This window comes from Pantherophis guttatus, chromosome 8, assembly GCF_059756535.1.
Source record: "Pantherophis guttatus breed Tessera chromosome 8, ASM5975653v1, whole genome shotgun sequence".
NCBI lineage: Eukaryota > Metazoa > Chordata > Lepidosauria > Squamata > Colubridae > Pantherophis > Pantherophis guttatus.
Genome location: NC_142070.1, coordinates 8010612 through 8034741, shown reverse-complemented (window position 1 = coordinate 8034741; position 24130 = coordinate 8010612). Strand labels below are relative to the sequence as shown.

Genomic DNA, 24130 nt, shown 5'->3' with positions numbered 1-24130 from the left:
ACACCCAATTCTGTGATTGATTGGCATCATTTGAAAATGAATCAAAAGGAAAGAATGGCATTGCATTTGAAGCCACTCAATATCTTCGCTCCAATTCTAAAGCTAGCTTCTCTTGATGTGAACTGCAGCTTTTAAAGGTGTGGCTAATGGGTACTTTAAAAAAAAAAAACACCTTATAACTTCTGTTCTGCCTATCAATTATATTTTTATTGAATACCTGATAAATACAGGTAGTCTTCCACTTAGGACCGCCATTGAGCCCAAAATTTCTGTTGTGACGCAAGACAGTTGTTAAGGCAGTTGTGCCCCAGTTTACGACCTTCGTTGCCAAAGTTGTTGAGTGAAGCACTGCAGTGGTTAAGTTTGTAACATGGGTTGTTACAGTAAGTGTTACTTTTTTTCCCTCTCAGTGATACCGGAAAAATACAGGTAGGCCTCGACTTATGACCACAATTGAGCCCAACATTTCCGTTGCTAAGTGAGAGTTGTTGAGTTTTGCCCCATTTTATGTTCTTGCCGCAGTTGTTAAGTGAAGCACTGCAGTTGTTAAGTTAGTAACCCGGTTGTTAAGTGAATCTGGCTTCCCCATTGAATCTGCTTGGCAGAAGGTCACGGAAGAGTATCACATGATCCCTGGGCACTATAAGCGTCATAAGTATGAATCAGTTGCCAAATGCCTGAACTTTGGTCACGTGACTGTGAGGACGTTGCAACAGTTGTAAGTGTGAAACACGGTCGTATGTCACTTTTTTTCAGCGCCGTTGCAACTTTAAACAGTCCCTAAATGAACGATTGTAAATTGGGGATTACCATGAACCAATAAATGCCTCTTGTGACAGATAACAATTTCATAATAATGAAAAGTCTTAACGTGTCTTTTTTTCTTCCTTCCTATCAGACGGCCATGAATATGGCTCGGAGGACGCCTTTCCGTTTTCCTGCAGAACTGTTGCTGCTGGCCTACGAAGAAGACATGTTCACCATCCATACAGTTGACGAGATTTTATGGGGATACACGGATAAGTTTCTGAAGGCGGTACACAAGTTTTTCCCCGGCGTCGATCCGGTTTTCGGCTATTTTAAACAGGTAAAATGTTTGTCGCCAAGGGTAAATTGGCTACCCTTCTCGTGTCTTTAACAGGGACACGGTGGCTCGGTGGCTAAGACGCTGAGCTTGTCGATCGAAAGGTCGGCAGTTCAGCGGTTCAAGTCCCTAGTGCCGCTTAACGGGGTGAGCTCCTGTGACTTGTCCCAGCTTCTGCCAACCTAGCAGTTCGAAAGCACGTAAAAAATTCAAGTAGAAAAATAGGGGCCACCTTTGGTGGGAAGATAACAGCGTTATCCATGCACCTTTGGCGTTTAGTCATGCTGGCCACATGACCACGGAGACGTTTTCGGACAGCGCTGGCTCTTCTGCTTTGAAACAGAGATGAGCACCGCCCCCTAGAGTTTGGAACGACTAGCACGTATGTGCGAGGAGAATCTTTACCTTTACCTCGTGTCTTTGCTTTTAGTTAGTGCATGTTTTCCTTCACCGGCGGCCTGCTCGCCCGCCGCTTGCGGCCTGGTTCCAAACGGGCTGCAGCCCACTAGTGTTCCGGGGGTTGGGGGACTCCTGCAATACAGCTTGATATTCTTTTTTTCCTTCCTCAGCTTTCCATCGAAGTCCTGTGCTACCTTGCAAGTATGGAAATGCTTATCTAGGCAGTCTTGGGTGCTGCTGATGAATATTGCTTGAGGATTGTTACCCCTGCTGTTTTTTAAACAGGACAGCAATTAAAATATGCTGCGCTTGTCCAATATCCTATAGACTCCAATGTCTCCTGGATATTCTGCTTATTACCATCTCATTATGGCTCCCTGTCTCTTTTAAATGAGAATAATCAACAGCGGCCCTTTCAAAGAGCTGATTGCCACTGTCTTATTTTTCTCGGATTTTTTTTATTTATTTTATTTTATTTTATTTTATTTTTTGCTCTTAAGAGGGCAGGGGAAAAAAAGGCAATTGACAAGGTTGCCAGTCTCTTTTCGGCACAGGATGTATTGTGGAGAAGCAAAATAAAGTCGATGCATTAGGCTTCCAGGAGGTTTATGACAATTATAAGAGTTTAAAATAAAACAACAATTTCCACTGGAGAGAAAATTAGTCTTGAGGCCCAGTTCTGTGAAAACAATCGGACCAGCCACTTGCGGGGCTCCGTATCACTCTAGAGCAGTGTTTCCCAAACTTGACCCTTTGAAGATGTATGGACTTCAACTCCCAGAATTCCTCAACCAGGCATACTATTCCTCAACCAGGCATACTGGCTGGGGAATTCTGGGAGTTGAAGTCCATGCATCTTAAAATAGCCAAGTTTGGGAAACACTGCTCTAGAGCAGGGGTGTCAAACTCGATTTCGTTGAGGGTTGCATTAGGGTTGTTTTTGACCTCGGGGCTGGGGTGGGCGTGGCCGGGGTGGGCGTGGCCAGCTTGACATTACTCATGTTGGGGGTGCCTGTGGCAGTCCGAGCACTCTGCCAATGAAAATGGGCTCCCGAGCTCCGTTTTTGGCTGCGACGGCCTCCTGCAACCCTCTGCCAGCAAAAACAGCTCGGGAGGGCTGCCTGCGGCCTTCCCAAGCTCCGTTTTCTCTGGCAAGGCTGGTCCTTCGTTGTTTATAGGGCAGCCCCGCAGGCCAGATCTAAGCACCCCACGGGCGGGATCCGGCCCCCGGCCCTTGAGTTTGACACCCCTGCTCTAGAGTCTCCAGACTCACTGGCAAAACCTCAGGACCTTGTGAAAGAATATCAAAAGTGAGGACTGATCTTATCTCCTCAGGGATGTGGTTTCAAAGGGAGGGAGCCACCACAGAGAAGGCCCTTCTTCCTGCTCCCACTAGATGGGCCTCCTTAAGAGATGGGATTCGTAACGTTCCCTGCCTCCTCGCTCTGGTGTGTCAGGTAGATAAAACCTGGGAAAAGACAGTCCTTCAAATAACTTGGTTTATGGTTTTATCCAAGCCATATAGATCTTTGAAGCCATATAGAGCTTTGAAGGTGACAGCCAGCAACCTGAATTGGTCCCGGAAGCAAAATATATGGGGGAGGGGGTTCCTGCCACTCCTTCCAAGCATCACATAGTGGTCTTACTTTCCTCCTTCACCTGGGCAAAGATGCTTACCAATAAATCCTTTGCTTTGAGTTCCCCAGCTTTAGATGAGCTAGAATTGTCTGGGACCACTCTGTGAGAATACAGATTGTGCTTCAGGTGGATTTTTTATTTGACAGGCTGCAAATTTCCCGTTTTTTAAAAACAAAGTTAATTAAAAAAAAAAACAGCGCAAGAAGAATGACTCCCGTCTGTGGAGAACTCCGAATGTTAATATTTGCTCCTCCTTGTAATAGGAAGAGGCATCAAATAAAGACTTAGCGTGTAGAAGAAAAGTCGGCAGAGCTAGAGGGTGGAGTAAAACATGTCATTAGTTTAGAGCCCTTGAGTTACCACAAGAGATCCCAAACCAGCCCTCCTTGAATTCCATTGATCCCTTATCCGGCTCCAATTTAATGCTGGCCATTTAGTTGGCCAGATTCTTGTATATAGGCTTCAATTTATTTTTATTTATTTATTTTATTTTATTTCCAATTTATATACCGCCCTTCTCCCTGAGGACTCAGGGCGGTGTACAGCCAGAATTAAGAACATGAAATACAAATATTAAAAACAATATATATATAAATTTGGCCCAAAAATTAAAAATCACAAACCAATTAAAACATTTAAAAATTTCTTCTTAAGCCAGCCCAGCTTGCTGGAAAAAGTGGGTTTTAAGGGCACGGCGGAAGGCAATGAGGTCTTGGATTTTCCTTATCTCTGGGGGCAACTGATTCCAGAGGGTAGGTGCCCCCACGGAGAAGGCCCTCCCCCTGGGGGTCACCAGCCTACATTGTTTGGCTGATGGCACCCTGAGGAGGCCCTCTCTGTGGGAGCGCACGGGTCGATGGGAGGCCGTCGGTAGCAGCAGGCGGTCTCGAAGATAGCTAGGCCCTATGCCATGGAGCACTTTAAAGGTAATGACCAACACCTTGAAGCGCACCCGGAAGACCACCGGGAGCCAGTGCAGCTCGCGCAGGAGCGGTGTTACATGGGAGCGCCATGCTGCTCCCGTCACTACCCGTGCTGGTGCATTCTGGACCAGTTGGAGCCTCTGGGTGCTCTTCAAGGGGAGCCCCATGTAGAGAGTGTTGCAGTAGTCAAGGCGAGAGGTGACAAGGGCGTGAGTGACTGTGTACAGGGAATCCCGATCAAGGAAGGGCCGCAACTGGCGAATCAGGCGAACCTGACAAAAGGTCCCCCTGGTTACAGCCGTCAGATGTTCCTCCAAGGACATTAAATCATTAATGCTACCACCTACACGAATCATGCTGATTCTTTGCGTCTAAAATGTGTACAGTTTTATTCCCATTTGGAACCATTGCTGCCGAAAGTAAAAATCCTTTCTTGCTTGGTTTTTTTTTTTTCTCTTCTCTATATAGATGAACGCGACAGATGATGGTGAATATCTCATGTTGACTGGAGAAAATAACTACCTGGACTTCACAAGAGTAATTGAATGGAATGGCAAAGAGTAATGTTTGTTCCTTCTTTTTTTTCCCCTTCTTTACTGGTGTCCTTTTATCTCTGTGGCAGTACAACATTGTAATTCTCGCCTTACCTTTTAATTCATTCATTTGATTTTTATCCCATCTTCATTGTTCTTTCTAAATAACTCAAGGGGCGGGGGGGATATCTCTAATACTCCTTTCCTCCTCCTGTTTTCTCCATGACAACAATCCTATGAGGTAGATTGAGCTGAGAAGAGTGACTGCCCCAATGTTACCTAGCTATTTTTCAGGCCTAAGGCAGGACTAGAACTCACTGTCTCCTAGTGATTGGCCCAAAGTTCACCTATCCGGCTTTCTTGCTTGAGGCAAAACTAGAACTCACCATCTCCTTGTGATTGGCTCAAAGTCATCCAGCTGTTGTGGCCCGCCAGCGGCCTGTGTGGATCGTGGCTGATCCCGATGAGGAGGCTGGTGTGGGGTTGTGCCAGCAGCCGGCGCAGGACAGCGAGGAGGCTGAAGAGGATGTGGTGCCAGAGGCAGAGACTCAGCCAGGGCCTTCAGAACCTCCAGAGGCTCCTTCAAGTGAAGAGAGTGAAGTGGAGGAGCCTCTCCTCAATGCTCGGGCACGCAGGGCTGCCAAAAGGCAGGAGTGGCTACTCAGGAGGAGGAGGTCTCCTCGAGAGTAAGGCTTGGGGTTAAGTGGCCACTCCCTTAGCCTATTTAAGTTCGCACACAGATAGTAAACTTTGCTGGAAACAACGTGTAATTATTACAGAGCATTTTTGAAGAGCGAGTGTCTTATCGTATCTTGTTTTCTGGGCTGGTTGCCAACCTTTGCCGGACTTTGTTTATTCTTGGTATGTTATAACTTTGATAAGGACCGTTGGTGTGTGTCACAATCCTTGGGAATCCGGAGCTGGGGCAGAACACCAGCCAGCTTTCATGTCTAAGGTGGAACTAGAATTCACAGTCTTCTGGTGACTGGCCCAAAGTCACCCAGTTGCCTACCATCCCCCAAAGTCACCCAGCTGGCATTCATGCCTAAAGTGGAACTAGAACTCACAGTCTCCTGGTTTCTAGGCCCAGCCCTATAACCCATTGATCAAACCTCCTATTCTAAAAAAGATCCATTACATCCAATGGATTTCCCTGTCCTTCCCAAACGTTCTTAATAGTTTGAATTTTTTAAAAAAAGTTTTGGGTACTGCTGTTCAGGGTCCATGGGCTAAACCTCCCTTCTTCAGCTTCAATCTTGATAAGAATTTAAGAATTACAGTAGTGGCCAAAATTGTAGAAACCTTTTGGGAAAAGTGTATTTTTGAGGGGTGGTGGCTAATAACACCACTTTTTTTTTTTTTCGAGTTTCAAGATAATCCTATTCCACTGCTGGAATGGCCTGGGAATAGCTCAGACCTTCACCCAGTTGGAAATCTATGGAGCCGACTAAAGAAACTTGTTAATCAGAAGCGACCCAGCAATAAAACCCAGTTAATAGAAGCCATCATTCAATCTTGGTTTCACCTTATAAGAGCTGCAGATCTAAAAGAGCTGCAGACCACTTCCCATGGTTCATTCCATGGGAAGACATTGTAAGGCGGTAATTCATGCTAAAGGTTACCCAACGAAGTATTCACTGACCTGGTGATAATTTTTGCATATCTCGTTTTTTCTACGTGTTTCACTTTTCTTCTTTATACTGTAACTGCTATTCTAATAGCAAATCCTTCATAAAAGTTATTACATTACATTCCTGATTAAATTATCTTTCCATGGATATATAATTTTATGGTACTACTCCCCCCAAAAATGATGTAATTAGCTAGTTCTAGAAAATACACTTTTCCCAAAAGGTTTCCACAATTTTGGCCACTACCGTACTTCTTCCTCGGTGCCTCTGATTTAAGTACAGAAAAAGAAGGAAGATGCTTCAAGGAACGTGGCCTCTTTATCTTTTGGCAAGTTGGGTTTCGGGAAAACCCCATAATCACAATTAAGAAAGAAGGTGGCTTGGGAAAGAATTTATTCTGAGTGGGTTTGTATTAGGGATTGCCGGTGTTTTATTTTTCCCTGTCTTGGAAAACCTCAAGTCTGTAATTAAATCACAGACTTTGCTTTCACAAGATATTGTCTGGTCTGGGGTTGTTTTGAAAGAATCAAGACAGTTCTGTGGAGAAATATCAGATCCTGGATAAAAGAGGCTTTTTGATCTTCGACCCAGCAGGAAAATCTCTTGATGTCGTAAAACTAATCCTTGATTCCTTCTGATCTCTTCTCGTGACAGCAAGCTAGATTGGTGGACGACACCCAGCTGTAACATGATCAATGGAACAGACGGAGGGACATTCCACGCACTGCTCACCAAAGATGAAACGCTCTATATCTTCTCTACAGATTTCTGCAGGTAAGACCAGCAGCACAGGGATTTGGTTGCAGAAACAATCTTGGCACACGAGATTGCCCTGTTTAGCATTCAGGTTCCTGTACAGCGTTGTAGAGAGGTCAGCCACAGTGTGTCCATGTGCTTCATTGATTTTGAAAAAGCATTTGATAGAATAAGACACAGCAAACTTATTACAAATCCCGAAGCAAGTGGGACGAGATGACAAAGGCATCCGAATTATAAAGACTCTCTCTATATATTTTTTAATTTGATTTATATGCCGCCCTTCTCCGGAGACTCAGGGCGGCTTACAATGCGTTAAGCAATAGCCTTCATCCTTTTGTATATTTATACAAAGTCAGCTTATTGCCCCCACAAACTGGGTCCTCATTTCACCTACCTTAGAAAGGATGGAAGGCTGAGTCAACCTTGAGCCTTGAAGAGATTCGAACCAGCAGTAAATTGCAGGCAGCTGTGTTAATAACAGGGTGCTTAGACCACTGTACTATCAAGGCTCTTTGGCATCAGGTAGCAAACGTGAGATTAGGTCAAAAATACTCAGATACACTGGTGAAATCCTTTTTTTTTTTTTTTGCTACCGGTTCTGTGGGTGTGGCTTGGTGGGCGTGGCTTGGTGGGCATGGCAGGGGAAGGATACTGCAAAATCTCCATTCCCGCCCCACTCCAGGGGAAGGATACTGCAAAATCTCCATGCTCACCCCACCCCTGGATGGCCTATGGAACTCCCAGTGTCAAATTTCGTACTACGATAAAAGATTTTACCCATCTTGGTCTACAGGTAATCCTCGATTTACAACAGTTGAGTTCAGTGACCATTTGAACTTACAACGACACAGAAAAAGAGGGACTTAATGACCGTGTCAGGTTTCAGTGTCATCTCAAATAAATTGCACTCCCAAACAATTAATCTTTGCTGAAATATTCCATTGAAATATTCATCTTCTCATTGGCCATCTTCCAAGTCAGTCTCCCTAGCTTCTGACCTCACCCCACAGGAATGTCTCCCCTCCCATCCCATCTCCTAGGGGATATTATCTACAGAGAAAATAAGTAGGTGAAAAGTCAAGCCTCATCTCCTCCTTTTTATGGCAGCATCAGAATGCTGACATCCCATTTTTCACACTTAGGACTGTTGCGGCATCCCCATGATCACAGGAACAAAATTCAGACACACTTAGCAACTGACTTGTATTTATGACTGTATATGATTGTATTAGTGACGTGAGCCCCTTTTGCGATCTTCTAACAAGCGAAGTCAACGGGGAAGCCAGATTCACTTAACAACCGTGTGACTAATTTGGAACAGCTGCAGTGATTCACTTAACAAATGTGGCAAGAAAGGTCGTAAAATGGGGCAAAACTCACTTAGGGCTGGGGTGAGTGGGTGTCATGTGATTGGTGGAAGTGACTGACATCGAGTTGGCCACGCCCACCCAGGTTTTGTGGCTTCCGGTGTTTTCTTTTCTGTGGGAAATGGGTCCAAATGGCTCTTTGAGTGTTTAAGGTTGCAGACCCTTGCACAAGACCCAACAATCAAAAAATACTTACCAATGCACAGAAACACGCTAACAGCAAACCATCAAGAACATTCCCACCAACAGTGACAGGGCAAGCCACTAGCACTGATGGTGAACCTATGGCACGTAGCGCCATCTCTGTGGGCACGCAAGCTGTTGCCCCAGTTCAGCTCTTCTGAGCATGTGCGCATGTTTCCCTCCAGCCAGCTGGTCGTCAGATCTCTGCCACACATGGGGAAGGGGGCGTGGCGCACATGTGCATGGGGTATGCGCACATTGCATTTGGGGGGGGTTCGGCGCATGCGCATTGGGCACTCAGTCTGGAAAAGGTTAGCCACCACTGCACCAGCATATAAAAATAAGAGCAAACCCCATTCCCTTTTAGCATTGATGATGATAACCTAGTTTGGTAATGCAACATCTGCAAGAAAACCACCAAGCTCGGCAAGCACCGAGGACCCCTCAAGCCATTGTGGCTTGAGCCCTGGTGGTGCAGCAAACTAAAGTACTATTAAGTAGCACCAGCTGCCTGCAATTACTGCAAGTTCAAATCTCACCAGGCTCAAGGTTGACTCAGCCTTCCATCCTTCCGAGGTAGGTAAAATGAGGACCCGGATTGTGGGGGCAATAAGCTGACTTTGTATAAAAAAAAGAACACCGCTTTGGGGGGGGGGCGAAAGCCCTACTAAGCAGGTATATACAAAAGTATGAAGGCTATTGCTTAACGCATTGTAAGCCGCCCTGAGTCTCTGGAAAAGGGCGGCATATAAATCGAACCAATCAATAAATAAATAAATAAATAAAACATGATACACTTAGGGCCTTGCGTGCACTCAACCGAAAACAAACTTCATATGGTGTGTCAAATCTGGGTTATCTCTGCAAATGTACATGCCGTAACCAAAGCAGACTTTATATATTATTTCGTTCTTTTTCCAGATCCATCTATCTAACCTTCGAGGAAGAATTAACCGTTTTGGGAATTCCAACTTACCGGTTTACACCTCCCTTGGCAATCTTTGCCAATTCCTCGGTTAATCCAGATAACGCTGGCTTTTGTGTCCCTGCCGGGCACTGTGTGGGGTCTGGAATCCTGAATGTCACACTTTGCAAACAAGGTAAGTGAGTCACAAACCGAACCAAAGTGCTTTTAACAGGTAGTCCTCAATTTGCGACTTGGAGCAGAGAAGTTCTGTCGTACGTCATTGTCTTATAAGCCATGGTGGTTAGAAGGCAGTACTGCAGGCTACTTCTGCTGATCACCGGCTGCCAGCAGTTTGGCAGATCGAATCTCACCAGGCTCAAGGTTGACTCAGCCTTCCACCCTTCCTTCCAATTATAAAGCTTCCAACTTTATAATTGCCAGAATTACAGAATTTTGGATAGTAAATGGTGGCCTGATTTTTAACAGATGGATGAGCACGATAGCATGAATTGACAACATGCTGCATTTGAAAAACAATTCTGAAATCCGGTTGTGTGCATGGGAGGTATTGTAAAAATACGTGGGTCCCTCCTTATTTGTTTGTTTTTAACCGTTTTCTTGTTATTGTTGTTGCTGTTGTTGTTACAGGGGCCCCGATATTCTTATCGCTCCCACATTTCTTCCATGCTGATGATAAGTACGTCAAGTCGGTGGACGGCATGCACCCAAATAAACAGAAGCACGACACATTTCTCGATATTAACCCAGTAAGTCTCTTGTTTCTGTCGACCTCAAAATCTTCTACAGGTAGTCCTCTACCTACGACCGCCATCGAGTCCAAATGTTTCTGTTGCTAAGCAAGATGGTCGTTGAGTGAGTTTTGCCCCGTTTTATGACCTTTCTCGCCACGGTTGTTGTTAAGTGAACCACTGCAAATGTTACATTAATAATACAATTCTTTCAGTGAATGCGGCTTTCTCATTGACTTTGCTTGTCAGAAGGTCGCAAAAAATGGACATAAGGTCTTCATTGTTCGGTGCTGTTGTAACTTTGGACGGTTGTAAGTCGAGGACTACCCGTACTAGATTTGGACTGGATTGGTAAAGCGATGATAATGGCTGAAAAAATACGTTTGATTTTTAAGTGAAAGCACACTTGCTTTTCCCTTTCAGCTGACAGGAGTTGTGGTGCGAGCGAACAAACGAATGCAAATCAATGTTTTTGTTGAAACGATACCTGAATTTATGTAAGTATTGGAGGAAGAACCCGGCTGTGTTTTAGCTGTGTGTATATATATATACATATATATTCATTCCATTAAGCGGGAGAATAATGCATGTACTAATGGAACAATAATGTATGTAAAAACGAAAGGAATCTTATACATGCAAATCATGCATTGGCATATTTAAACAGCGAGAAAGATATTCAGCAGAAAAACCAGTTTACAAAATCAACAAGTGGTTTGGTTTCAGCGTCTCTCTTTACAGTCTGAGCTCAGCAAAACGGGCAGCCAAAATCAAATCAGTTAGTATGAAAAAATGATTTCGATAAATAAATAAGATGGTCAAATAGGGTTTGATGCTGTCGCAGTGAATTTGGCCACCGGGTAAGTCGATATTTCCAACCTCGGCAATTTTAAGGTGGTTCGCTAAATTAATCTCCACTTCTGAGGAAAAATACGTTTAAAATGGGGCTGGAGATCTCAACCTCATCCTTCTCTGGAAATATTCTAGCATTATGTCCCATTTCATGGGGGGCTAAGGGGGCAATATAACATAAAGGGACGCGGTGGCTCAGTGGCTGAGCTTGTCGATCGAAAGGTTGGCAGTTCAGCGGTTCGAGTCCCTAGTGCCGTGTAACGGGGTGAGCTCCCGTTACTTGTTCCAGCTTCTGCCAACCTAGCAGTTCGAAAGCACGTAAAAAATGCAAGTAAAAAAACAGGGACCATCTTTGGTGGGAAGGTAACAGCGTTCCGTGCGCCTTTGGTGTTTAGTTATGCCGGTCACATGACCACGGAGACATCTTCGGACAGCGCTGGCTCTTCGGCTTTGAAACAGAGATGAGCACCGCCCCCTAGAGTCGGGAACGACTAGCACATATGTGTGAGAGGAACCTTTATCTTTACCTTAAGTGAGCAATAGGATGGGGTGGGGCCTCGTTGTAAAGAGAAAGGCCAGAGATTTGCCTCTGGTCTGCATTCCAAACAGGTTCATGCTTGTGTGACTACAAGTAGGCCTCGTTTAATTACTGTCTTGTTTATCAGCTGTCCCCAGCTAATGATGGTGATGGAGAATAAATATTGCCACCAATCATTCACTTTAGCAGCCTTGCTAGAGGTCTAGAGGCTAAAACATAGGACAACTGCAGGAAGAGGATATGTCCAATCTAATGAGGAGAAGGACTAGGGATGAAAGGATAACAGTCTTCCACTACCGTATTTTTTGGAGTATAAGACGCACCTACCTTTTTTGGTGAGGAAAAGAAGAATAAGAAATCTCCCTCTACCTCTGAGCAATTTTGCCTCGTTACAGCAAACAGCCTGCTTCAGTTTCAGTTTCGTTTTCAGCATAGCTTGATTAGCACAAGGAAAAAAAAAATCTGCTCCAGCAATTTACCTCCTTGCAGCAAGCAGCAGAGCCCTGTGCAAAACGGCTGAGAGCAAATCAGCTGAGAGTCGGGAGGCCGATCCAATCAACTTGTGCTAATTAGGCTGTGCTGAAGCGGAAAGGAGCTGTTTTTTCATGCTGTTTGCTTGCAAGGAGGCAGAGGCCAAAGGGTGGGGGCCAGTGGGCGGGCGGGGCTACATTCGGTGTATAAGATGCACCTAAATTTTCACCCCCTTTTAGGGGGGAAAAAGGTATGTCTTATACTCCGAAAAATACGGTAATTTAAGGGGCTGCCCCAGAAAAGAGGGGGTCAATGTATTCTAAGCACAAGAAGTAACAGATGGAAGTTTAACAAAGAGACACAACCTAGAATTAAGGAGAAATTCCTTGATAGTGAGAACAATTAATCAGTGGAACTGATTGTCTTCAGAAGTTATGGGTGCTCCATCACTGGAGGCTTTTAAGAAGAGATTGGATATCCATTTGTCCAAAATGGTATAGGATCGCCTGCTTGAGCAGGAGGTTGGACTGCAAGACTTCAGAGATCTCTTCCAATTCTGTTATTATTCTGTTATAACGCAAAGGAAAGCTGAGGTACATTTATCAGCACAATTGCAGTTTCCCTTAGGCATCTGCTTCGCTTAACAACTGGGTTGCCTATCTCAACTGTGGTTGCTCAACCAGGACAACCTATATCCCATTTTCCTGAGCTCTGAAGGCTAATGAGATGCTTTCCCATCATGTGGCCCTTGAAGCAGGATCATTCTCTTGAGTATCGCTAGAGAACACTCTGGTTTTATCTATATTTTTGTCTTATTTCAGCCAAACGGGGAGTATCAAAAGAATGCCCTATCCAGTGATGTTTGTAAATGAGGTAAGCACTGATCAAACACCCCCCACCTTCACCCCTGGTATCGTAAGGAAGTTCTCTGAATCTGGGAAGGGAAGCGGAAACTTGATGCATGGCGGATGAGAACAAATTGGACATTTCTGTCAGCTGCCACCTTAACGCCTGCTTGTGTTCTTCATTGCCATGCAGTGACAGTGACAGCCTGCCATGAACTCTGGGGAGAGTGGATGGGAGGAGGAATGCTTGGGGGAAAGCGAAAGTAACGGCTGTATCTCCTGGAGATGCTGCCTCAAGGCCATCCAGCTGGGAGAAGAAGGCAGCTGCATATCAACTCTTCTGAAAACATCTTTCTTGAACCTGATTGGTCACAGGGGTGGGGGTGGGGGTCAGCGATGGGAAGCAGTTGGGGAGAGAAAAGTTGAATTTAGGGATTTAGGCGAACAATTGTCAGTTCTGGGTGTGCGTTACTGCAATGCACTTCTTAAGATCCGCGATGTCGCAGCGGTTAGAATGCAGTACTGCAGGCTACTTCTGCTGACTGCCGGCTGCCTGCAATTTGGCAGATCGAATCTCACCAGGCTCAAGATTGACTCAGCCTTCTGTCCTTCCGAGGTCGGTAAAATAAGAACCCAGATTGTGGGGGGCAATAGGCTGACTCTGTAAAACTGCTTAGAGAAGGCTGTAAAGAGCTGTGAAGCGGTATATAAGTGCTAATAAAACTATACCTTTCTCAACAAATGGAGCCGAGGATGATTTCCATTTAGAGCAGGGGGTCTCCAACCTTGGCAACTTTAAGCCTGGTGGTGTGCAGATCAATCCCAAGTTGTGTCCTCCTTCTCCAGCTCTTTCTTCGTTCTTTCCCTTCTCAGAGTTTTCTGCTTGACGATGTAAATGCAGGAAAACTCCGGGCGGCTCTGCTTCAATCCAGTCTGGTCCAAGCTGTCCCATTCATCATGCTGGCACTGGGAATTATTTGTGGATCAGTGTTTCTGGCAGTCATCTATTGGCCCAGAGGGAAAAAAGAGGAGGTAAGGCTGCTTGTAGGTCTGTTCATTTCCCCGTTATTTTAGTTTAAAAGCTTCCTTCCTTCCTTCCTTCCTTCCTTCCTTCCTTCCTTCCTTCCTTCCTTCCTTCCTTCCTTCCTTCCTTCCTTCCTTCCTTTCCTTCCTTCCTTCTTCCTTCCTTCCTTTCATCCATCCAGTCCCTCCCTCCCTCCCTTCCTGTCTTTTCCTTCTTTCCTTTTTTCCATCCATCCATCCTGCCCCTCTCTCCCTCCCACCCACCCTCCCTTCCACCCATCCCCTTCCTTCCTCCCTCCCTTTTCTTTTCTTCCCACTCGCCATCCCTCCCTTCCTTCCTCACCAACCTACTTGTTCATTCTAGGTGAAAGGTTTAATAGACCCACAATAAAATGCGTCTCAGCAACATTCTGATGCTGACTTGTATCATATGGTAAGACACGCAAAATTTGTCTCTTCCTGGTGCCTCCAAACTTAAGTGCCAACAAGGAGCTTCTCCTTTTAAGAATTCTGAAATCTTAAAGCCTAGTTTTGCACATGTACCAGCCACTTATTGGCATTGTAACTTCTATGGGTGCAGAAATTCCTATTGGTTAATTAAAAACTGTATCGCATAAATGAATATTATTCCCTTACGATGGGCTCAAGCAGGGACTATTCGGAACTGTGAGCATCACGAAGTATAAATATACATGTGTGAACCAGTTTTGAGATTAAATTGTTCTGCTTTAATAACCTAGGCCTTGGGTTACCCCATTTTCAACTCCTGGTAGATTGCAACAGCCTTGCGACGGCTTAGCTGGAGCTATTTAAAAACAAAACAAAAAACACTTAAGATGATATTTTAGATTAAGTCAGGCAGTTTATTACTTTTTAAGGCTGGCGCTTGCATAAAAATTGTATTTCCATATGGCTTGCCATGTAAGCCATTCTCTGTGCCAACGAAATAACGCCACCTAGATCAGTTTCCCCAATCTTGGCCAAATTGAAGATGCGTGGACTTCAACTCCCAGAATTCCCCAGCCAGCAAGCTTCCCCAGTGGGGCATATGGCAGCCCCCCCCTCACCCAGGGCCAAACACCAGGAAGCCTTTGTAATTTCAAGTGGCTGCTGAACGAATGGTCGTAATTTGAGGACTGCTTGTCATGGAGAGTAGGAGTAATTTTGAGGTACCGAAGAAAGATGGTGGTACCAAGATGGTGGTCGGATAAAAGAAACCAGAGTCTGGGTTAGAGGTGTAATTTGAGAAAACGTCTCAAGCAGGACTCTCTCTGTATGTCTATGGAGATTCTCCGTCATCCAGGTCACACTTGTCCCAAAGGTGTTTTTTTTCAAGAGGCCACTGGACTTTCTTTCTTTTTTTTCTTTGAAGACATTTCGCTTCTCATCCAAGAACGTTCTCCATTTCTTCTCAGAAGTGGTGTAGGGTCTCCCGCTTGGGCAGGTGGTTGGACTAGATGATCTACAACCATGATGGCGAACCTCTAGCACGTGTGGCACGCAGAGCCCTCTCTGTGGGTAAGCACGCCGTCGCCAGCTGCTCTTCTAGTATTTGTGCATGCCGGAGCGCTGGCCAGCTGATCTTTGTGGACGCCGGAGCACCGGAAAAACGACCTGAAAATGGCTAAAAACCAGGCCGTTTTTTGGGCCCTTTCTGGACCTTTTCTGGGCTGTTTTCAGGTCCTTTTTAAGGCCATTTTTCAGGCTGTTTTTCGGGCCAAAAATGGCCAAAAAACCAGGCATGCGCACGCAGGCCAGCTGGGTTTCCGGTGCTCCGGTGCACGTACATGCACACACGTGCATGCGTGTTCCGGTTTGGGCATTCAGTGCCAAAAAGGTTCACCATCACTGACCTACAACTCAAAGAGATGCAGGGGTGAAATCCAGCAGGTTCTGACCGGTTCTGGAGAACCGGTAGCGGAAATTTTGAGCAGTTCGGAGAATCGGCAAATACCACCTCTGGCTGGTCCCAGAGTGGGGTGGGAATGGAGATTTTGCAATATCTTTTCCCCAGGAGTGGGGAAGGAATGGAGATTTTGCAGTATCCTTCCCCTGCCACGCCACGTCCACCAAGCCACGCCACGCCACGCTTACCAAGCCACGCCCACAGAACCGGTAATAAAAAAAATGGATTTTATCACTGCTACAAGATCCCTTCCAACTCTGTTCATCTGATTAATGAGCTCTGAGCTTCTTGGGTGAGAAGCAAAACATCTTCAAATAAAAACCAGACAGTCCAGTTGCCTCTTGGGAAAAGCCATCTTTGGGATGCTCTGTATAGTTCTCACAAAGACAAAGGGAAGAAGAAAGGAAGAGCATTCAAACTTGCAAAGTTCTCTTATGGGAACTTTTATCATAAAAGTCACGTGAGCATTCATAACTCTTGGCTTCCTGGTCAGGTCCATCCTGAAGAGCCAACATATACCTAGGAAGTTATCCCTTCCCCCCCCACTACATTTATAAGGACGTGGTGGCTCGGTGGCTAAGACGCTGAGCTTGTCAACCGAAAGGTCGGCAGCTCAGCGGTTCGAATCCCTAGTGCCACGTAACGGGGTGAGCTCCCGTTACTTGTCCCAGCTTCTGCTAACTTAGCAGTTCACAAGCACGTAAAAAATGCAAGTCGAAAAATAGGGACCACATTTGGTGGGGAGGTAAGAGCGTTCCGTGCGCCTTTGGTGTTGAGTCATGCCGGCCACATGACCACGGAGATGTCTTTGGATAGCGCTGGCTCTTCAGCTTTGAAACGGAGATGAACACCGCCCCCTAGAGTCGGGAACGACTAGTACATATGTGCGAGGGGAACCTTTACCTTTTATTATGTGGGCCCCTGCAGAGACTGAGGAGCAGCTGGATCCCCCAGTCTTAAATCAAGCACCCATAATACAGGTAGTCCTCAACTTACAACAGCTCATTTAGTGACCGTTCGAAGTTCCAACGGCACTGGGAAAAAAAGTGACTTACGACCGTTTTTCACCCTTAACGACCGTGGCAGCATCCCCAGAGTTCAGGTGATTAAAATTCAGACACTTGGCAAACTGGCTCGTACTTATGACGGTGTACATTGTCCTGGTTGCCCTTTTGCGACCTTCTGGCAAGCCAGAACCAGGCTCACTTAAAACCACCGTGTTGCTAATTTAACGATGGCGGTGAATCACTCAACAACGGGGGTCGTGAAACGGGCAAAGCTCACTTTAACAAGTGTCTCGCTTAGCAACGGAAATTTTGCACGCAAGGGTGATCGTAAGTCCAGGGGCTACCTAGTCACACAGTACAGGCGAGGAGAGAAACATTTGAGGAAAGGACTTCCTGCTTTGGCTTCTGGGGTGCTTCGTATTCTAAACAGGGACCCTCAAGTGTGAGAATAACCCCAATATTTCTGTGTGGGGATACCTCTTGGGTTCTGGTCTATGGGTCTGTAGGGTTTAAATTGGTCTGCCAGAGTGGAGAAAAGCTACAAGGGTTTTGGATGAAGTTGTAATTGCTCATCATTGCTTTTCTGGACTATATATAAATACTGCTCTTCGGGGATGGTACGGATTTGGTGAGTTTTGTTCTAATAGTGGTCTTGGTGAAGGTATTTCTTTATTGGCTGGATTTAATTTTTTTTAAGGTTCTTGGTTCTTTTTACATAGTCTTGTGAAACAGGCAAGGTAGGGTTTTTTTTTTTAAAAGAGATGATCTCCTCAGCATTGGAACCCAAAGGTAAGTTGCGCTCATTCCTCGTCCAATGTTTTTAGAGCTTAAAAGATTAAAAGGCTCACAGATATTAACCTAAACTTTGCAGGTCAGGTGAATTCAGCTGAATTCAGGTTAATCCGCTTGCAAATGTAGTCTTCTCCTATTCGGATTCATTGCTTGAGTAGAAACCATGGAAACTGGGGTGGGGGAAAAACAACCCAATGCATTTCTCTGGCCTTAAGGAATAAAACAGCTTTAGAGAAATACAGTTTGGCTAAAAAAAATATATCTCCCTGCTGGACCAGTTTCTCACCAGCCAGGAGAAATTGAATTAAAAACACGTTTGAACATACGATCCTTCCCATGCATTCTGAAATAGGACTGTCTTAGGAACTCAACGCCACTAGATCAGTGATGGCTAACCTTTTTGCCATCGCGTGCCAGGAGGGGGGAGCGGGAGTTGTCAAACGGGCCGTTTTCGGCCTCCAGAGGATCTCCGGGGGGGGGAAGGTAGTTTTTGCCCTCCCCAGAGTCCTAGAGAGGCCCTGGAGCCAGGTGAGAGAGAAAAGCGGGCCTTCCCCACCCCCCTCCAGGCCCTCCGGAGGCAGGAAACAGCCTGTTTCCCTACTTCTGGTGGGCCCAGAAGACCCAAAAAGTGGGCCACCTGTGGCACACCTGCCATAGGTTCGCCATCACGGCACTAAATCGATCTACTCAGATAGTTCAGAGGGTCCTTGTGGGGTCTTGGGTGTTCTCTGAGCTCAGTTGTTTACTTGCAGATGTTTCATTACCCAACTAGGTAACACCATGAATGCTAGAAAGGAGTGGGGGTCACTCTCTTGTTTCTATACAAGTGGCTTCCCCTGTCAATATTGATGGAGTGTTCTGGATGGTTCCTCGACTGGATTATTGTTTATGGTTGAATTGTTTGTCAGAGTTTGATAGTTCCTTGACTGGGGAATTGTTTATTGCTTGATGATCTAATATTAATCTTGGCGTTAATCTCTGATTATCTGGATGTTGATTGCTGGGGAGGAGGAGGTATGGTGGCCTTTTAGCTTTTTGATTGTCTCTTTTGAATGATATGTAGACATTGTTTACCTCTGTGTGCCTGTTGATGGCTGATTTGTCTTGAGTGCCAGGCTTCCAGGAATTCTCTAGCGGTTTTGGATTTAGCTTGGTCTCACAGTTTCCCAGTTGAAATTATGGTAAAATCAGCCTGTGTTTTTAGATACTAGTGGCTTGCCCTGTCAGTGTTGGTGAGACACTTCAGCGTTGGTGAGACACTCCCTTCTAACACTGATACATAGTCGGGTAACGAAGCATCTGCAAGAAAACAACCGAGCTCAGAGAATCATCAAGGACCCCGCCTTTCAACCCTGAGCTGCAAATATTCTCTTCTACCTTGTTTCCCCGAAAATAAGACCCAGCCTGAAAATAAGCCCTAGCATGATTTTTTCAGGATGTTCGTAATATAAACCCTACTCCCAAAATAAGCCCGTTAAGATCGTCAACCAGATGGACGCATGTAGTACCGTATTTCCCTGAAAATAAGACCTAACCAGAAAATAAGCCCTAATTCGTCTTTTGGAGCAAAAATTAATATAAGACCCTGTCTTATTTTCGGGGAAACACAGGTATCAGATCAGCTCTTAGTTAGAGTCCACTTATCAACAATTTATCTGTGAACAGGACTTGAGAAAAGTCTGTTGGATTCTTTTGCCATTTCCAGAAAAGTTGCAGGAGTCAATAAATGAAATGGGTTGCGTAAACACAATCTGTAAATTAACTCCTTTTTCTTTTCTTTTTTTGCCTCCCCCTAACAACAGGGTACCGTTGACGAACAAGCTCCACTTATCCGGACATAACTCGATCTCCCCGACCATGCCAGGTTTACAAAAAAAAAAAAAAAAAAAAAGAGCTTCACCATGATGATTGAACAGGGCAAACGTTTTTAACTGCCACCAGAACCTACCACTTCAACGGCACCCTTGAAGTAGTCCTCTTTTTAGCGTTTAGTAACCATCTGCTTCCGAGGAAGGTGGACAATTGTAAACGGAACCTGAACAGAGGGCAGAATTACAGACTTTTTAAAGGAGTCGGTTGGACGCCATTTGCTACTGCTTTCCCAGAGTGTGAAAATAGCAGTAGTATTTCACTACACTTCCACCATTTGTTGGACTTATGGAGTTGTACCTGCATCTGCAGTTTCCTGCTGGCTTACTGGAGGTGACATGAGGTCACATGAAAGGTGACGTCAGCCTTGGTGACATCCTTATTAATTTAGGACAGTGGTCGGCAACCTTAAACACTCAAAGAGCCACAAAGGTCCTAACCGGAAGCCCCCCATTCAATTCTGGAGCTGGCCAGAAGTCCAGTTACCCCACCATAGAATCTCCTTTTAGCGCGATGTCCTTTTTCCTATGCCGACCGGAAGTCCGATTCTCCCACCATAGAGTTTCCTCCTAGCGTGGCGTCCTTTTTCTTCTACCTGTCCTAACTGAAAGCTCTATCAATTGTGGAGCCGACCGGCGACAGGGAGCCGCAGCAGAGGGATGAAAGAGCCACATGTGGCTCCAGAGCTGCAGGTTGCTGACCCCTGATTTAGGAGATTTGCTAGCACAGCCCTTATCCTGCCATCATTTGATTTCTTGGTGAATCCTATGGCTCGGATCTACCTAGGAGTTTTACTTTTCCCATAGTGTAAAACTTTGCACCGGAAAAGGACACACACATGCACACACACACACACACACACACACAAACACACACACAAAGAATAATTTTATATACTCCAGGAAATTTCCTATTTTTGGTTCAGGCCATTGGATGTCCCATTCGGTGTTCGTTTTTTTAAAAATTTCCTTTTGAGTAAAAGGCTCAGTTCGGCTTTTATTAACCTGGCACCCAGGGTTTTTTTTCAAGCTCTAAAGGCCTCTTCCCTCAGAGACATCCAGGTGTGCCGTGATTTCCCCTTTCAACTTGGAAAAAAAAATAAAAAAATAAAGAAGGGATCAGAGTCTTCACAATGAACAGCCAAAATGGAATTTCAACCCTGCAGGCCGAAGCCTACGATTTGTCAAGATAACGTGAGGAGGGGGGGAAAAAGAGAAGTTTTACAGGATCATTCAACTTGTACTGGAGGGAATGAGAAGGAATCCGTCGTCTTTGTCGAGCAAACTGCACTGATTTGATAAAGGGAAGCTGGGATCCTTTTTGAGCTGGTCCTGAAAATAAGATAGTAGCCAGTAATCTTGGTGTGGTAACATCTGGCTAATCCTGCTTTGGGGGGAGTCATACATTCTGCTTGATAATTCGGATAATTAGGAGATGAGAAGGAAAAACCCAAGACATCTCATATCATGGAAGTTGGAAAAAAAAAAAAATTCTGGAAGAAAGCAGTGGCAAACTATATTTTTGCCAAGAAAACAACATGGATGTCCATGAAGACACCAAGGAGTCAAGCTCATACCAATTTTTTCCTACTAACTAAGCAGCGAAAAGAGATGTTGTGTCCCTAATGCTTTCCTCTCCTTTCTGTAGTATATCTTATCACTTGAGTATTACCTGAAGACACTATGAAACTCATAGTTCCCAAATGCCCTATTGTTAGAATCCTATTGTTAGAAATGAAGTGGTTCCTTCCGTTTGCCATCTTAAATTTTCCCTTTGGATTAGGAAGGATTCCCCTGGCTTTTGCTGTGTGTCCGCTGTATTCCTTTAACTTCATCGTAAAAATGGCTTTGCTGGATCCCACCCAGCCTGGGCATTTCATCACCCGTTGTGCCAGGCAAGAGTTCTGGGAAGTTAGCCAAATTTGAAGGTGACTTCTGTTGTAGAATTAATCTAAGAGATTAGAGCGGGGGTGAAATGCTTTAAAAAAAGTTCAGACTATCGCGCAATACATCTGTGATCGTTGGAATCTTTTTTTTTTTTTTACTTTTTTAAAGCATTTTTTTACTACCTATTCGCCAGAACCAGTAATAAAAAAAATGCTTTAAAAAGGTTTTTAAAAAGTTTCTGACGATCGTGTTGCACAGCGCAGCTATGATCATTGGAGCCTTTTTAAAAACTTTTTTAAAGCATTTTTTTTTTTTTACTACCGGTTCAGGCGAATCGGTAGTAAAAAATGCTTTAAAAAGTAATTTTTTTAAAAAAAATGTTGGCCACGCCCACCCAGTCACATGACACCCCACCACTACCAAGCCACACCCACAGAACCGGTAGCAAAAAAATTTTCTTTGCATTTCACCGCTGGTGAAACCCTAGTGGCTTCCTCGGAGGTTGGGCAAATTATGCAACCTAAATCTGAGACGTTAAAATCTGAAGCTTTTTCAGCTCAGAAATGAAAATGTCATGTTACAGTGCATAAGTTCTTGCAGGAAGAGAGATGGTTTTGAATATCTGCAGGGACAAAGAAGCCAAAAGAACAGAATATACGATAATATATTGCAGTCTTGGGAGCCCAGGAGATGTACTACACAGTATCTGTAGGTCAAGATTGTGAATTTCTGGCTTATTTTGCATGGATAGCTTTTAGCCTAGGACTGATATAACTTGCAGATTATAGGCACAGTGAAATCACTCTTGCTTTCAAAGGAGAGTTCTGTCACAATTACAAAAAAATTGGCCAACCTTCTGAAAAGTTGGCCTGTTAAGTCTCTTTGGGGTCCTTGGTGCTCCCTGAGCTTGGCTGTTTTCTTGCAGACGTTTCATTGCCCAGCTAGATAACATCATCAGTGCTAAAGGGGGTGGGGATTTACTTTACTCTATGTTTATATAGAGCTGGCTTGTTGGGTAGTGCAACATTTGCAAGAAAACCTCCAAGCTCAGAGAACATTAAAGACCCCGCAATTCAACCTTGAGCTACAAATATTCTTTTCTGTCGCTGGCCTCTTGTTTTGACATGTTGAAAACTAGATGTGACCAGATGTGGGATTAGCAATGGACTCTCTGGGGAGCAGCTTTAAATATGCAAAGGTTTGCAATAGCTGTTAATAAATCAAAGGGCTAGTTTCTCCTCTTCTCAAAAAAATTAGTCGATTTAAGACAATTTGGAAGGGAGAACCACAATCGGATTTTGGTACGAGCTGCTTGTGAAGTCGGTAATGAAATCAAATCTCAAGGCCCTAAAAAGTGCTTGGAATGTTGCTTGTTTAATTTTAAGCATCTTTTATAGCTGACTATAAATCATATGATGGATGATTTGGGGTTTCTTGTTAAGAAAAAAAAAATCAAGGATAAAGGCTCCCTCCTCTTGAAACCGATATTACGGGCAAACTTGTCTGCTGCTGAAGACGATGGATAAATTTAAAAAGTCAAACTTCAGGATCCAGTCTCCAAACAGCCTTTTCTCTGAACGTATTTTTCTAATTTGACTGGACAAGGTCAATTGCTGCTGGTACTTGAGGCCTATTCGCTTCTCTTGCACAAATTTAGAAACGATGGGCACACTTTGCCAGTTGCTCGCCATTGTTTCTGCTCTTGACGTTGAGGCTCCCAAGAATTTTCAGGTTCCTGGCAATCCAACTGGACATCACAATATTTGTCCTGCAGCTACGCAAGTTGGTGATGTGTGCGTTGACCAGCTAATCTCGGACTGAAACCATAGACTGCTCTCTTTAGAAAGATTTGAGCCCTCCTTCAACTGTAAGGGACAGGATTGGGTTTTAATCACATTTATCTAATGCTTCTCTTAACTCAAAAAGAGCTGCTGATTTCTCTGTATTCCACAAGTTGCACAAGGTACACTAATATTAACCCTTTTTAGATGGGAAGCTAAGATTGTGCCATAGCTGCTTTTCGAAGGTTGTGTTTTTGAGTTAATGACAAGTGCTGGCCTTAAAAACAGTCTTGCATCTCCCTGAAGTCTAACACACTTTTATGGCATGATGGAACTATACCAAGCATTGAGTAAAATATGTTTTTGTTCTTTCGTTTCTTTGTTTTCTTACGTCTTAAAAGGGAAGACCAAAACAAGGGAATGCATTTCATGCTCAGCTGGGGCGGGTGGAAGGAAGGAGGGAGAAGAAAGGAGAGAGGGAGGAAGGAAATGAAGGAAGGTGGAAGAAAGGAAATAATGGAATGAAGAGGGAGGAAGGAAGGAAATGAGGGAGGGAGGAAGGAAATAATAGAAGGAAGAAGGGGGAGGAAGGAAATAATGGAAGGAAGAAGAGGGAGGAAGGAAGGAAATAATGGAGGAAGGAAATAATGGAATGAAGAAGAGGGAGGAAGGAAGGAAATGAGGGAAGGAGGAAATAATGGAAGAGGGAGGAAGGAAGGAAATAATGGAGGAAGGAAATAATGGAAGGAAGAAGAGGGAGGGAGGAAGATTCATGACACTGAATCATAACTAGTTGAAATGTTTGATTAAGCACACTTCTAAAAGCATGATGCACATCGTAAGTATTATTTTGCATACACCTAAAAAATAAAAATTGATTTCTGCATTTCACAATTAGTTTTGGAAGGTAGATGACCAGCGTGATTTATGAACTGGCACTGAATACTGCACAATGCAAAGTCTTCTAAAACTGCTGTGTTAGAAGAT

At 44.6% G+C, this 24130-nt stretch overlaps 1 protein-coding gene across 1 annotated transcript in view; it reads left to right on the top strand.

The window, feature by feature from the left end:
- SCARB2 (scavenger receptor class B member 2) overlaps positions 1 to 23516 on the top strand; it is a 39638-nt gene extending 16122 nt beyond the window's left edge. Inside the window, exons 4-12 of the mRNA XM_034431238.3 lie at positions 899 to 1087; positions 4513 to 4604; positions 6863 to 6982; positions 9439 to 9617; positions 10073 to 10191; positions 10597 to 10670; positions 12856 to 12907; positions 13753 to 13911; positions 19410 to 23516. Of these exons, the coding sequence (XP_034287129.2) occupies positions 899 to 1087; positions 4513 to 4604; positions 6863 to 6982; positions 9439 to 9617; positions 10073 to 10191; positions 10597 to 10670; positions 12856 to 12907; positions 13753 to 13911; positions 19410 to 19448 (1023 nt within the window). The 3' untranslated portion in view covers positions 19449 to 23516. The remainder of the gene's footprint in view (positions 1 to 898; positions 1088 to 4512; positions 4605 to 6862; positions 6983 to 9438; positions 9618 to 10072; positions 10192 to 10596; positions 10671 to 12855; positions 12908 to 13752; positions 13912 to 19409) is intronic.
- Positions 23517 to 24130: the final 614 nt, after the last annotated feature.